Source organism: Ophidiomyces ophidiicola, assembly GCF_022830035.1.
Source record: "Ophidiomyces ophidiicola strain CBS 122913 chromosome Unknown scaffold_43, whole genome shotgun sequence".
NCBI classification, from domain to species: Eukaryota; Fungi; Ascomycota; class Eurotiomycetes; order Onygenales; family Onygenaceae; genus Ophidiomyces; species Ophidiomyces ophidiicola.
This window is the reverse complement of record NW_026054683.1, coordinates 757-13,025: the sequence shown is the minus strand read 5'-3', so window position 1 is coordinate 13,025 and position 12,269 is coordinate 757. Positions and strand designations below refer to the sequence as shown.

Below are 12,269 nucleotides of genomic sequence, written 5' to 3'. Positions count from 1 at the left end.
AGTCAAATCATATACAAATGTATAGATGAAGTGAGACAGGAAGTGAAAAATGATAGATGTAGTCAGGTGTGGGGGGAAAAAGGGGCGGGGGGGGGGGGGGGGGGGGGGGGGGGGGGGGGGGGGGGGGGATATTTGCCCTTTATAAAAAATACTTCATGTTGGTCCAGAGTAGGTGGAGTAGCGCACCAGGCGAGCCACGGTAAACACAGTTTGGTATCAATTGTCTTTGACCAGCTCACATGAGTTTTTCTCACAATCAGCCCGTAAGGCCTGGATTGCCAGCGGCGAGCTAAGGCAGTTCGAGGCCGTTTATCCAGGGTCCTGGGGCCCAGAAAAGCTTCCGAGCTGCCGGTCCGGGGAAGTTTTGAGATCTGGGGTATAGGGCGGCGGGTTCTCACAGCCATTTCCAAGAGTCGGCCGAAAGAACTGAGCTCGAGTATCCGAAGCGGCTCCAAGACGGCGACCTCGGAACCGTTGGAAAAGAGGTGCTTGTTAGCTAACACCAAGGCGTCGATATACCAGGTTTGCCTGAGATAGTCGCGTTGTCTGGCCACGATCTCGCTCCCTATGAACAGGGAGTGAAGCTTGGACTGTTTGCGCAGGTGGGCTAGCATCATTCACGCCGCTGCTTAGCCTCGGGCAACAGGGCAAGGTCCACGAAACGTTAAGCTCGGCTGCCTCGATTGACGGTTGACGGCTAGACCCCGCAGCCACCGGGTTCCAGGCCAGCTTTGTCAGTCTGACAAAGCGACCTCATCGCACTGGTCGAAGTATCGCCAAGGCACCGCAGTTCCAGCAATCGCAAGAGAGTAATTGAATACGAATCCAATCGGGCGAGATATAACTAGTAAACAGGTACTTCGTAACTAGTTAACTGGTAAACTAGTTATGGAGTTACTCGCTAACTAGTTGACCTCTGTGCAGATGATGGCGCTTATTCGCAGTCGCTCAATGGCTGAATGTCTGTGGAAGAGCCTGAGCTAACTGCATAGGAGGATGCCCCTTGCAGCGGAAAGATTTTCTCACGGGCCGTCCGCCTGCTGCTTGGTTAAGTCCCTATTATTGAGGGTAAGTAAGGTGAAAATCAACTCACAGCTGGAGATTAGTTAGTTATAACCACTGTAGAAACTACCGAAGAGTGGCATTAGGACGGCGGCTGTGATTACCGCAGCGCTCGCCTGCTTTCTTGGTAGTTAGTTAAGTTCATGCAGAGCAGCTGACCAGCCAACCAATGCTCCTCAGGGGCTATTTCAAACTCCGGCACTCCGAACCCTATACGAGCCTCGAATCGCGCCTAGGCTACTGGCTCCTGCTCGGAAATACTCGTCACTGCGGTCGATGGTGTTTACACTATGGAAACATTTGTCCTGGAGCAAGGGGCTTTGCAAAGCCGTTGTACCAACCTTCTGGCTGCGGTCGCGGTCTACGAAAATTGGAACGACGGTCGATATATCTCAGTTAGAGGAGTAAAGGTATGAGTTGGCTACATGCATTGAGGTCAGTGCAATGCGATAGGGAGAAGAGTGCAGACACAACAATATGGGGGAGGGGGATTCCGCCAAGGCAGCATCGCGTTTTTGCCCACCTGACCCCTCCTAGGAAGCAACTAGCTAGTAATCCGCAAACGCATTTTTCCGTGCTGATGCTTTGGCTACAATACTACCTTGGGCCATATCATGCCCACTTCTCCATAGAAAAAAATTATGCCATCTAGCTCTACGGAGTGCCAGCTTCACTATGCTAGTCATTCGTTGTTAGTTAGACAGGTCAACTCTTTCCACGAAGCAGGAGGCCTTCACGGACAATAGCAGTTGGTTTGCCGAAAAACCAGCCACTAGCAATAGTTGGGGGAGCAGGTGGGTGTTCGTTAACAGGAAGTTAGCTGTTGACCATATTTAGTATAGGGACCTAGGCAACTGACTACATCTACCTTAGAAACCGACACTCTCACAACTTGACTCGGGCTTCCAAACGCAAACATGTCCAGCTTAGGGCTTTCACAAAAGGCTACAGAACAGCAAGAATACTACAAGGTCTTCACGGTGGAGCTTGACACGGCGGCTTTCGACGCCCTCGATCCAGTCAAACGATACCATGAGGGAATCTTTGTTCAATTATACCCGGATGAAAACATGGGACCATTGTTCCATGTTACCGGCGACATCATCTCAGCTCTTGGCATGAGGTATGAACGGCGAGACAATTTTTTTCCCGATAAAACAACCCATTTGCACAGATATCTGCAAATCGGATGGGCTCGGAAGGCGGATTTCGACCTGGGAAGTTTTGATAATATTTTGCAAGCTCTACCAAGGCCAACTAGACAACAGGGTATTAACTTTTGGGAAAAGGACCCAGTTACCAACCGCCATGAAATCATTTGGGTGAGGCAGGATGGGGAGCGCTATGAACCTGGTGAAGTGCGCCGTCCCATCTTCAAGTGCAATGAATGGGTGCATCAGCACGCAATTCCCGCGTTGCGCAACGCTGGCGTTTTGCGCAGTGATGTATAAGATTAGAGAGTTCTAAGAAGAGAAGTTATACTATCAATTCTCGAACCCAAGTTTAAGTTTTGATATAACAGCGTTCACCATAAATTTCAAATTAAGGACCATACCAACCCGTAAAATCTTTATCAAACATGCGCATTAAGGCCAATTCAGCGGGGTAAACTTGAAGAAACTCTTGGGCTCTCCAGCACCAATCAGTTTCCCAGTATACCAAACGAAAAAGCATAGATGCGGAAAAGAATTCCCAGAACTCAGGGTACCATCCTGCATCCGCCCAATCTACAAGCGCGACGTCAAAGGATCGCTCTCCTTGACTATTCCGCCGTGCTGCATTCTCTGCGACCATGATGTTCTTTTGCTGCACATCACCATGGGTTAAAGTAGGTCGGTGCCCTTGAAATACGCGGCCAAGGTAAGTTTCATAGAAGCGGACTTGAAAGTCCGGGCGGTGATTCTTTTCCACCAGAGCTCGAAAGTTTCCTACAAGGCCAGCGATAAAAGCAGCTTCACCATTAAACGGTCCCAAATGCCTGGGGCCGCTGGAATGTTGGCTGTAGAATAAATAATGTGAAACACCACCGCCACTCAGGTTCCCATAGAAATCAAACTGGGGACACTCAATCAGTCGCATGTCGTCAAATATCCGGTGAAGTTTACTGATAATGTCATCTTTCTCGGATTCGGTCAATGAAGACCATATTTTGTCAAGCTGCACGCCTGGCATGCGTTGCATTATAAGAAAAAGCTCCTTATCATCGTAGAACATCGCATATAGTCGAGGAGCTGGCACTTGAGGGGCATGTCGCTCAAGATGAATCAGAGCCTCGCCTTCATGTACAGGTAAGACACCAAATTTAACCACAATCTCATCATTTACCGCCACGACCTTGGTGTCAGCGGACTCCCAGATAATGTTTGAACAGGTTCGTATTTCGTCTGTAGAAGGTATGCGGGGTATAGACGGGGATTCACTCCTGTAAGGGAGGGTTACTGGTGCCCACATTTTGACTGCTACAGCGACCAAAACAAAAATATCAAGACAGGGTTAATGAGAAAGGGAGAAAGGAATATAACTGTACTGAAAATTGAATGTTGTAGATTAGTTACATGAAAGCGATAGTATGAGGGGTTAGCGTGTGAAATGTTAATTTTTCAACCTAAGAAGCATTAAGGCCGCCTTTGGCTTGCTGAGTTGCTCAGGCCTTCCATTGGATTTGGAAGACTCATCACCTGACAGGCTCTCATATATGCTTTCTGCCCAGACATTAGCCTGTAAACTAGTTAGGCCCAGTCAGGCAATAGGTTATCCACATCTGATGCCCACAGTTTTTGCCAATGAGGAGGTTAGAAATGTGTCACCACTGCTGATACCAATGGTATATTAACATAACAATACTGTTCAGGCACTGTCCAGACAAAGTTTCAGGAATCAGGGGTTAGTCTGGGCTAGTCCTAATATGTATAAGTATTTGTTGGCATTAGGGTTTGGGAAACTGAAAGAGCCAATTTCGAGAGCTAACTACTGTACAGAGTATGGAGTACAGGCCCTACAATCCCTTCCCTGAAAAGATTACATCGGAGCTTTCGCCAACCATTCTCCAATTCTCCAACTCCCTGATGCTCAGCACAGTAATCATTCCTTGAACTTTCATTATAGATGCCACCGATCTTGACCCAGATCCTGCGCAGCAAGCATGCCGAGATACCACAGAGCTAGCATAACCATGAGATGCGGGTGAGCGGCTGTTCCATGACTCTCTTAAAAAATTGGCGCCGAGAGCTCCAGAATGCCGTCATTATCCAGTCTTCGGATAGCAACCAGTTCATTGTTTGTAAGCACCAAGCCATAGCGGGATCCGTGCTGTTTCATACAGTAGTTCACCTGGCTGAGAACTTGTCAATATTTGTTTTGATCATGGGCTGTACCTGTTGCCAGCGCCGTGCCCCATTTCCAGCTGTCAGGCGGCGCGTTCTGCAGATAATGTCTTGATCTCCTCTGAACATACTACAGTTTAAGACTTCAACAGAATGAAGTGGTGGAAGCTCAGATATCAAGACACATGCTGTAACTAAGCCAGATTAGGGAGAGTGGCTCTTCATAGTCTAAGACTCCATAAGAGCCTAGGAAAAATAATGAATAACACACACACACACACACACACACACACACACAAGCGCGGATTCTGTATTTCAATTTTGGTATCAACAGATCGAATGGTTGAACTCTAGATTTCTTGTAGCAGCTGAGCTTTTTATACTTGAATTTCAATTCACGGTCTTGAGTTGAGCCGGCTATCCATCTTTTTGAGATTCCTATTTTTGGCACTGGGCGGTTAATCAGGACTCCTAATTGGTAAGGCAACGGTCCATTGTCAGACCGACATGCCGGATTTGAAATGGGTCGATTTACCGTGCGCAAATGGCGAGGCAAGGCTGCGTGAAAAGCACAGCAAGATAACGCAAAAATTGCGCCGCCATCAGGTTATCTGAAAATGGACAGAGGAACGGCCATCCCTTCATAATGTGGGCTGGAAATCGAACTGTTGCCGGTGACCATCTCCAGGTGGAGGGTTTGAGCGCATTCTTTGCGCCGATGGCTTGTGCTGTCAAGGTTGGCGATCCCGAACCGCTGCATGGACTTTCCAAGGCGGTTCTGGGCGGAAAGGCTATGTAAGTATCAACCTCAAATGCAGCTACACAGGCTGTCTGGGTGGGCCGGGTCTGCTGAAACGGCCATCCCCTCCTGATATAGTCCGGGCCACCCGCCGCTTGGGAACAAAATTGACAGCCGACGAGCCATGCCGGCTAGTGGCTACATCCTCACTATTCATAGAGGATAATGGCACATCTCCATACAAGTGACTAGTGAACACGCGCTAAATGGGACAGTTTCAGCTTGCATCTCCTCGACTAGCAGGGATTGCGCGGGCAGTTATTGTTAGGTCTGGTCAAAGGGCGCCCGATGCGGGATTGACGAGACTGGGATGTTCTGCGGCGCATGGGTTGGTTGGCTAAGAACTGCGCGCTTACGGTCTGTGTATGCAGGTGCCATTTCCTGCGCTTGGGTTCTAGGCGGTTTGAGAAGGTCACCCGGGACTTAAGAATCAGTTGATCACATGTATCCATAGTTCTTGCCACCATGGATCCAGCGTTGCTATTAGACATGCTCCACAAACTGCTTGCTTGATTTTCAGCTTCCGTTTATTCAGGTTTGCTTCTCGGCCAATATTCAACACTTGCAATGGAGTTTATGAATGTCAAAGTAACCGAGATCAGCTTCCGGGAGCGGCTAGCGAAACGGGACTATTGTGTGATATTCTTGGTGGTTATCAGAGGCAAAACATGTGTCATGAAAATGGTGGGTTGGACTTCTCACTGGCTTGACTCCTATGCAGAAGGATTCTCCAACACTTTCCACAGCACCGCGGCCAAGGTCCTAAACAACCATGGGACTCGCAGATCCGTGAAACAAATCTCTTTACCTGTGAATCGACGGCATATCGACGTTTGACACACGCTGGAGTCTGTGCTCGGGGTATAACTCCTCAGTTCTATGGAACAATTGAAAATATTGATCCGACGCAGCGCCTACCACATCTTGAGTTGTTTGTCAAAGATGAATATCCGCCCACAGCCATCTTCCTAGAGTACATTCCCAATATGAAGGAGTTGAGATGGACCGATTACAATGAAAGCAGGATGCGAAATTTTGTTGATGGATTGAATGCAATCCATGATGCACTGGTCTATCACGATGATGTTCATCCCAGGAATATGATGATTGTGGAAGAGGATCCAGAAAGGGCAATCTGGATAGATTTTGACAGGGCACAGACATTTGATGGAGAGGTTAAAGAGAGGCAGAAGGGCTGGATCGCGGGTGAGAAGGAGCTTATGGCCGAGATGGCTGATTTTATGGTCCGTGTCCCCTGCTTCCTCCACAGAGATTCCCGCTTTTAACTGACTTTGTATCTCTTGAACTACAGAAAGATGACTTTGTCAACGGGACATTCAATAAAACATGTCAGTACTATCGGTGACCTAGAAACCTACGGACGGCAAAGGGAGGACTTGATCGCGGGGGTTGCTTTGTGCGAAGTATATCGCAAATTAATAATGAAATACATTGGAGTCATGTCCCACTATGTCTCTTCAATCACAAAACCTGCATGTGAGGAGAGAAGAAGCAGATTGAGTCAGCACAGACATGTTTAGAACATCATCTCATTCATCACATCTACTGTATCACTCATCATACTGTTCATACTGTCACTGCTGTCTGTGCTGAGCAGAAGATTTTCAATTTGCAGAAAGATTGAGCTTTGACTCAAAAAAAGATGGGACTTAAAATATAAAATTTGAAACTGGGAAGGGAATGGGCCTTTTATTCATATTTTAGGATGGAATTGGGACTAATTTTCAAATTTTGGGAAGAGATTGGGATCAACTCAATTGGGATTGACATTCAGTCTTGTTCCATTGGGATCCCAAAGGGACCTTGTAACATGGGTTGGTTTTAAGTCTAGAATAGAAAAGAGGTATCAAAGTATCTGGAGTTATAGAAGTATGAGCAGAAAAATAAGATGTGGAAAGAAAGTATCAAAGAAAATATCAAAGAAAAAGAAACAACATTTACTAGAACAACAATCCAAAAATCCTCACTAAACTTAAGCAAATTGCCATTTGTGTAGCAAAAACCATTGCCTTTTCCGAGCTCAAGAAAGTCAAACTCATTAATGTGAATGTTGCATAAAGATAGACACCTACAGCAACAATCTCAATACAAGTTTCTAGTGTTCGCCAGCTCCGTAGGCCAAAATCAGTTGGCATTGTTATTTCCACTGTAATAGAGTGGTCTTTGCTGACGTATTTCTCTGATCGACTTACTGGAATCACACTCTTGATATTTTTCTCCTCAAGTTGTATCATGTCCACAGAACATATAGTCGCCTGAATGGCTCCAGGTCCAGTGCCTTCACGTAGTTCCAATAAGATGTTTGTTGACTTCAGAGATTGTGTTTGCGGAGAATCTGTATTGGAGGTCGGTTTCATATTGAGTGTATAGGGAAGGGTCATAAGCTTCCATATGCTGTATCTGATATGTGGATTCTCGGTGTTATGAATCACAATTTCTTCCTTCATTATAAAGAGAAGACTGACAGCAAAGAGCAGCCAGGCCACACAAGCAGCGGGCCTAACATTTATCAATTAACACTTCCCTGTATGGATATGAAGTAGATTGACAGTATTTGAACTTACCATGCAATGACGAGAAATGAGTATTCGCAACGCCATGAAACCATCACATAGCTGTTAAGGCTTATATTCTTCCAAACCATGATTCCAGTGAGGATCAATATCACCATATCAGCGACAATTTTGAATAGAACGTGCTTTTTCGACGCTTTTGTGGGCCCTTTTGATAGACTTGATAAGCTGAACTTCCATTTTCGCACGCGCGGGTCTAGCGGATTCAACTGAGCTAGCTGCTGATCCAAAGGTCTTAGTTGGCGAAATAGCGTAACAGGAAGGCCAATCGTAAAACAACATGTCGCTAGCGCACGGTGAGGAGAGAGGATGGCGGTTTGTAGCAGCTCCAGAGGGGGGGCACCTATTTTTAAAATCCAGACAAGTCTTCAGTAAGTGCCTGAGCAAAAACAGCCAGAATCTTGAACAACAAAGTAGCAGCGCCACTGATTAAAAGGGAAGTGCCGAGTCAGACCTATCAGAACCAATATTGTTGGCAGAAGGCCGGCGATGTTACTGCCGATATTTGTGCCTAGAGAATAGTTGGGTTCCATTTTTGAATAGACACAGTTTATAAGTCCTGGACATTTGCCCCATTTGAACAACTCTGGGTCAGATCCATTGCATTCTCTGCTTAGGTTCGCAAATGTAAGATCGGAGACAGGTCCAACGGTGCGTTTGAGCGCTTTAGCGCCGCTGTTATTCTCAAGAATAAGAACCACTGCAGAAATGATCCAAGGAAAATAAGGCATATTCTTAACAAGATCAGTGGGATGGAAGTTGGCCAAAATTTTGTCTCATCGAAGTGAGGTCGGTGAGAGAGCACCATATATATGCTGTTTAAGAAGAGCGGCAACCGTACTGCCCGCCAGAATGGGGGCCATTTGGGTGTTCTGCCAGTTTACTGGGGCAATATGTATTGATTTGGACTGCGGTCAGTGCGTATGGCTTGCAGCAGCGCGTAGCCAAATGAGCCAGCTCTCTGCCCTACTTGCAGGAGTTATGTGAATCCATATCGCCTTTGCTGCTATAAAATATGGGTCTTGGAATTAGTTACAATCTAAAAATAGAACCCAATAGAATGCTTTCTATAACGCACCTGCGACTTGCCCGCACTCCGTATAGCTTGTCATACCGAAGACGGCTGAGTTAAACATGCAGGCAATGCTTGCTAGACATCCTAGATTATGTATGCTATAAATTGCTTAATCAGAATCATAAAGTAATCTTTCCTGAAGACTTGAAAGGAGTGTTTGCATAATGTGTCATAAGTTACACATGAAAAAATAGATTTCCATGAAAAATGTTTGAACATAAAAATATTTATTCAAAAGATGGAATTTTTGCACAACATACTCCGTAGTTGTCATGACATAATGGAGCATTTCAATGTCAAGACTTTATTAAATGGTATTCATGCTGTGGTAAAATTTATGGTGTTGTGGCCGCACTGGCTCCTTTATATTATGCCAAAGAGTAGGGGAAAAGGGGCGGTGCCTCTAACCCATGTCCTCCCTAAAAAAAAGAAAAACACTGGTTAACTATTAGTCAGGTGGCCAACAAAATGATCGTCAAATAATAATGGCTTGTCAGCCTCACGCTCTCAGTTCTGCATCATCTCAGTTTCTCACTCTTCCCTCTGCGCCAGAGTGATTGATTCTGATCTAGCGGCATTTCCTCGACATTATGTCTCGCTCTTCATTTGAACTTCTTCCTCGCCACTCTATAGATGATAGCTCAGATGAGCTTGAAGATCGCGTCACCCTTCTCCCAAAACCCCCAGATCATATCCATCCCATGACCTCCAACCGACTCCTGAGGATAAGGCGCTTGGCAAAATATTACGCCCGGCAGGGACATTCAGTAATATCCTTTATTGAAAAGCCATTCAAAACCACTTGCAACTGCCAGAAGAGATCCTTCCGATGCGTCTTTAGAGTCATCTTATTGCTAGTAGGAACATTTATTTTACTGTCAGCACTAGAAGCATTATTATATCCTTCGTACCAGACTCCACCCGAGCACTATCAAGAGCTGCGGCGAAAAATCGATGCTTCAAAGGATTCCGGTAGAGGAAATCCAAATAATGAGAAGATTTTCATTGCGGCCAACATTATCAACGCGAGCTTGATCCGAGGACCATGGGGCCGCTCAGTGTTAGAATTGATTGATATACTTGGAGAAGAAAACGTATTTATAAGCATATATGAGAATGACAGTGGCAATGGGACGCGGGATGCCCTCCGTCACTTTCAAGAAAAACTGCCATGTTAGCAATGTTTTCATGCACGGTCCCATCACTCATTAGCTAACAGATACGATCAGGTAACTTTTCTGTAGCCACAGGTGGCCATATCCCTTTATCAGAACTTCCCGCCATAACAACACCATCAGGGGAAAATCGAACGAAGCGAATAGCATACCTTGCCGAAGTACGAAATCGCGCTCTTAGACCCTTGAACCTCAAATACACCCCCCATCCGCATGAGGTGGGCTTTCACCATGCAACCATGAAGTTTGACCGCATTTTGTTTCTTAATGATATATATTTCTCCCCAACTGATGCTGCTCAATTGCTCTTCTCAACAAATCAAAACAAATATAGAGCTGCCTGCGCTATTGATTTCACTTCCAATGTAATGTTTTATGACTCTTTCGTGGTCCGTGATACCAATGGTTATGGTATGGGCCTGATGTTCTTCCCATGGTTTCCACCAACAGGCAGTGCACAGAGTCGAAATGCTGTTCTTGCTGAGAGTGATGCTGTGCCGGTTCGCAGCTGCTGGGGTGGCATGGTATCTTTTGATGCTGTGCAATTCCAAAACATGTCAACAAAGTATTCTCCCAGTATAAAATCCCGCTTTCGTCACGAGCCCGAGCCTTTCTGGGAAGGAGCCGAGTGCTGTCTAATATTTGCGGACTTGGAAGATGCTTATGGTGAACCAAATGGCAAACAAGGGTCTGGTGTATTTGTCAATCCTTACATCAGGGTAGCATATACCTGGAACACATGGCACTGGCTTGGCTTTTTTCAGAGATTTGAACGGATATTTCACAATTTACAGTGGATTGTCAGTAAAATTGGCTATCCAGAATATAATCCCCGCCGGTTAGACAGACCAGGTCAGCTTGTGAAGCAGAAGGTATGGAAGAACCATGAAATAGGACATGGGGGGTCATTTCAGACGGTTGAAAGGACAGCTTCGCCGGGAGGATTCTGCGGACAGAGACGCATGTTTCTTATGAAGCGTGATCTAGAACTGGCTAATACGCGAGGAGAAAAGAATTGGGAGAAATTAGCTGTGCCATGGTGGTAACTGTGTTCTTCCTGGTAATTGACCTGACTGGTTTACTTGCGACTAGGAGAGTCATGGACAAAGCGGAATTACTTGCTTGCAAGGCGTATCTTGGGGTGTTGTCCTCCCTTGTTAGTTTGACTGAATGTTTATAGATATAGCTCAATAATGATACCAGTCTTGCTGACCATATAGTTACCCCCACTTGACAATTCTGTTCACCCACGACATTGAAAATTGTTGGCTCATGAATTTTCAAATCGAGCATGGCATGAGCAGGAACATCCGATCCGAGACTACTCTGACCTTATGATCCAGCAGCTGAAAGATGATTGATCAGGATCGGTGGAGGGACATCGCATACACCATGTGCCTCGCAAGCAGGTATCTGAACAATCCCGGCCCACAGCACATGAAGCTCGCCCGGCGTATTCTACGATACCTCAAAAGCACGAAGGCCCTAAGGCTTACGTACAAGGGCCATCCTCAAATGCTGAAAGGGTTCACAGATGCAGACTGGGCGGGTTGCCGTGACACTCGAAGATCAACGGCAGGCTATCTTTTCAATGTCGGCAGTGGAGCGATCAGCTGGCAATCCAAACGCCAAAGCGTTGTTGCCCTATCGACCTGCGAAGCCGAATTCCTAGGACAGACACAAGCAACCAAAGAAGCGATCTGGCTGAGAAGACTCCTCATACACTTCTGTACATAGTTACAGCACACAGCCCCCCGGGCTGTCAATTCCTTCAGTGTGAGAAGTAAGCACCGTTCCACCCTCTAGATGACATCATTGGCTTCGGCCACGACTTGGTGTGGCCGTGGTATGAGGTGGGGACACCAGGAAGGACGGTTCAAACCCACAGATCTCCAGCCGTTTGGCGTTTTACGCGACTCTAAATATGGCGAAGCGTCATCCAGGCTTTCGGCTTTGCTTTCCAAGCAGGGACTAGAATCAAAAGATACGGGAGCATTTAATCCAAGTCCATTACGCTTTGTTTTATCATCAAGTGGACTTTGTCTGTCACTTTCTGTGATGTTTTGAAGACTGTAACCGACCAAAGTAGAAGCCTAGCTGCGTTTTCATGATTAACGGCGGATGGGGCTATTTAAGATTCGGGGAACCAAAGGAGCCTAGAGGCCCCATAAAAGCATGATGTACAGTCACCGTTCAAAAGTGTTGGCCACGAAGTCTAATTTCTACCCCTCGGAAAACAAC

At 46.3% G+C, this 12,269-nt stretch overlaps 5 protein-coding genes across 5 annotated transcripts; 3 read left to right on the top strand and 2 right to left on the bottom strand.

Annotated features, from left to right (window-relative positions):
• Positions 1-1,979: 1,979 nt before the first annotated feature.
• On the top strand, positions 1,980-2,513 carry LOZ57_006445 (uncharacterized protein; the record flags this gene model as incomplete). The annotated part of the gene is made up of 1 exon (XM_049255463.1): positions 1,980-2,513. One exon carries the CDS (start codon positions 1,980-1,982, stop codon positions 2,511-2,513), a length of 534 nt encoding a protein of 177 aa, XP_049105528.1.
• Positions 2,514-2,604: 91 nt separating this feature from the next.
• On the bottom strand, positions 2,605-3,513 carry LOZ57_006444 (uncharacterized protein; the record flags this gene model as incomplete). The annotated part of the gene is made up of 1 exon (XM_049255462.1): positions 2,605-3,513. The coding sequence occupies one exon, from the start codon at positions 3,511-3,513 to the stop codon at positions 2,605-2,607; it is 909 nt and encodes a 302-aa protein (XP_049105527.1).
• Positions 3,514-5,031: 1,518 nt separating this feature from the next.
• On the top strand, positions 5,032-6,550 carry LOZ57_006443 (uncharacterized protein; the record flags this gene model as incomplete). The annotated part of the gene is made up of 3 exons (XM_049255461.1): positions 5,032-5,180; positions 5,906-6,428; positions 6,497-6,550. The coding sequence occupies 3 exons, from the start codon at positions 5,032-5,034 to the stop codon at positions 6,548-6,550; spliced, it is 726 nt and encodes a 241-aa protein (XP_049105526.1).
• Positions 6,551-7,145: 595 nt separating this feature from the next.
• Positions 7,146-8,509, bottom strand: LOZ57_006442 (uncharacterized protein; the record flags this gene model as incomplete). Its single annotated transcript, XM_049255460.1, has 3 exons — positions 7,146-7,704; positions 7,770-8,121; positions 8,233-8,509. 3 exons carry the CDS (start codon positions 8,507-8,509, stop codon positions 7,146-7,148), a joined length of 1,188 nt encoding a protein of 395 aa, XP_049105525.1.
• A 934-nt stretch (positions 8,510-9,443) lies between these two features.
• On the top strand, positions 9,444-11,074 carry LOZ57_006441 (uncharacterized protein; the record flags this gene model as incomplete). The annotated part of the gene is made up of 2 exons (XM_049255459.1): positions 9,444-10,026; positions 10,083-11,074. 2 exons carry the CDS (start codon positions 9,444-9,446, stop codon positions 11,072-11,074), a joined length of 1,575 nt encoding a protein of 524 aa, XP_049105524.1.
• Positions 11,075-12,269: the final 1,195 nt, after the last annotated feature.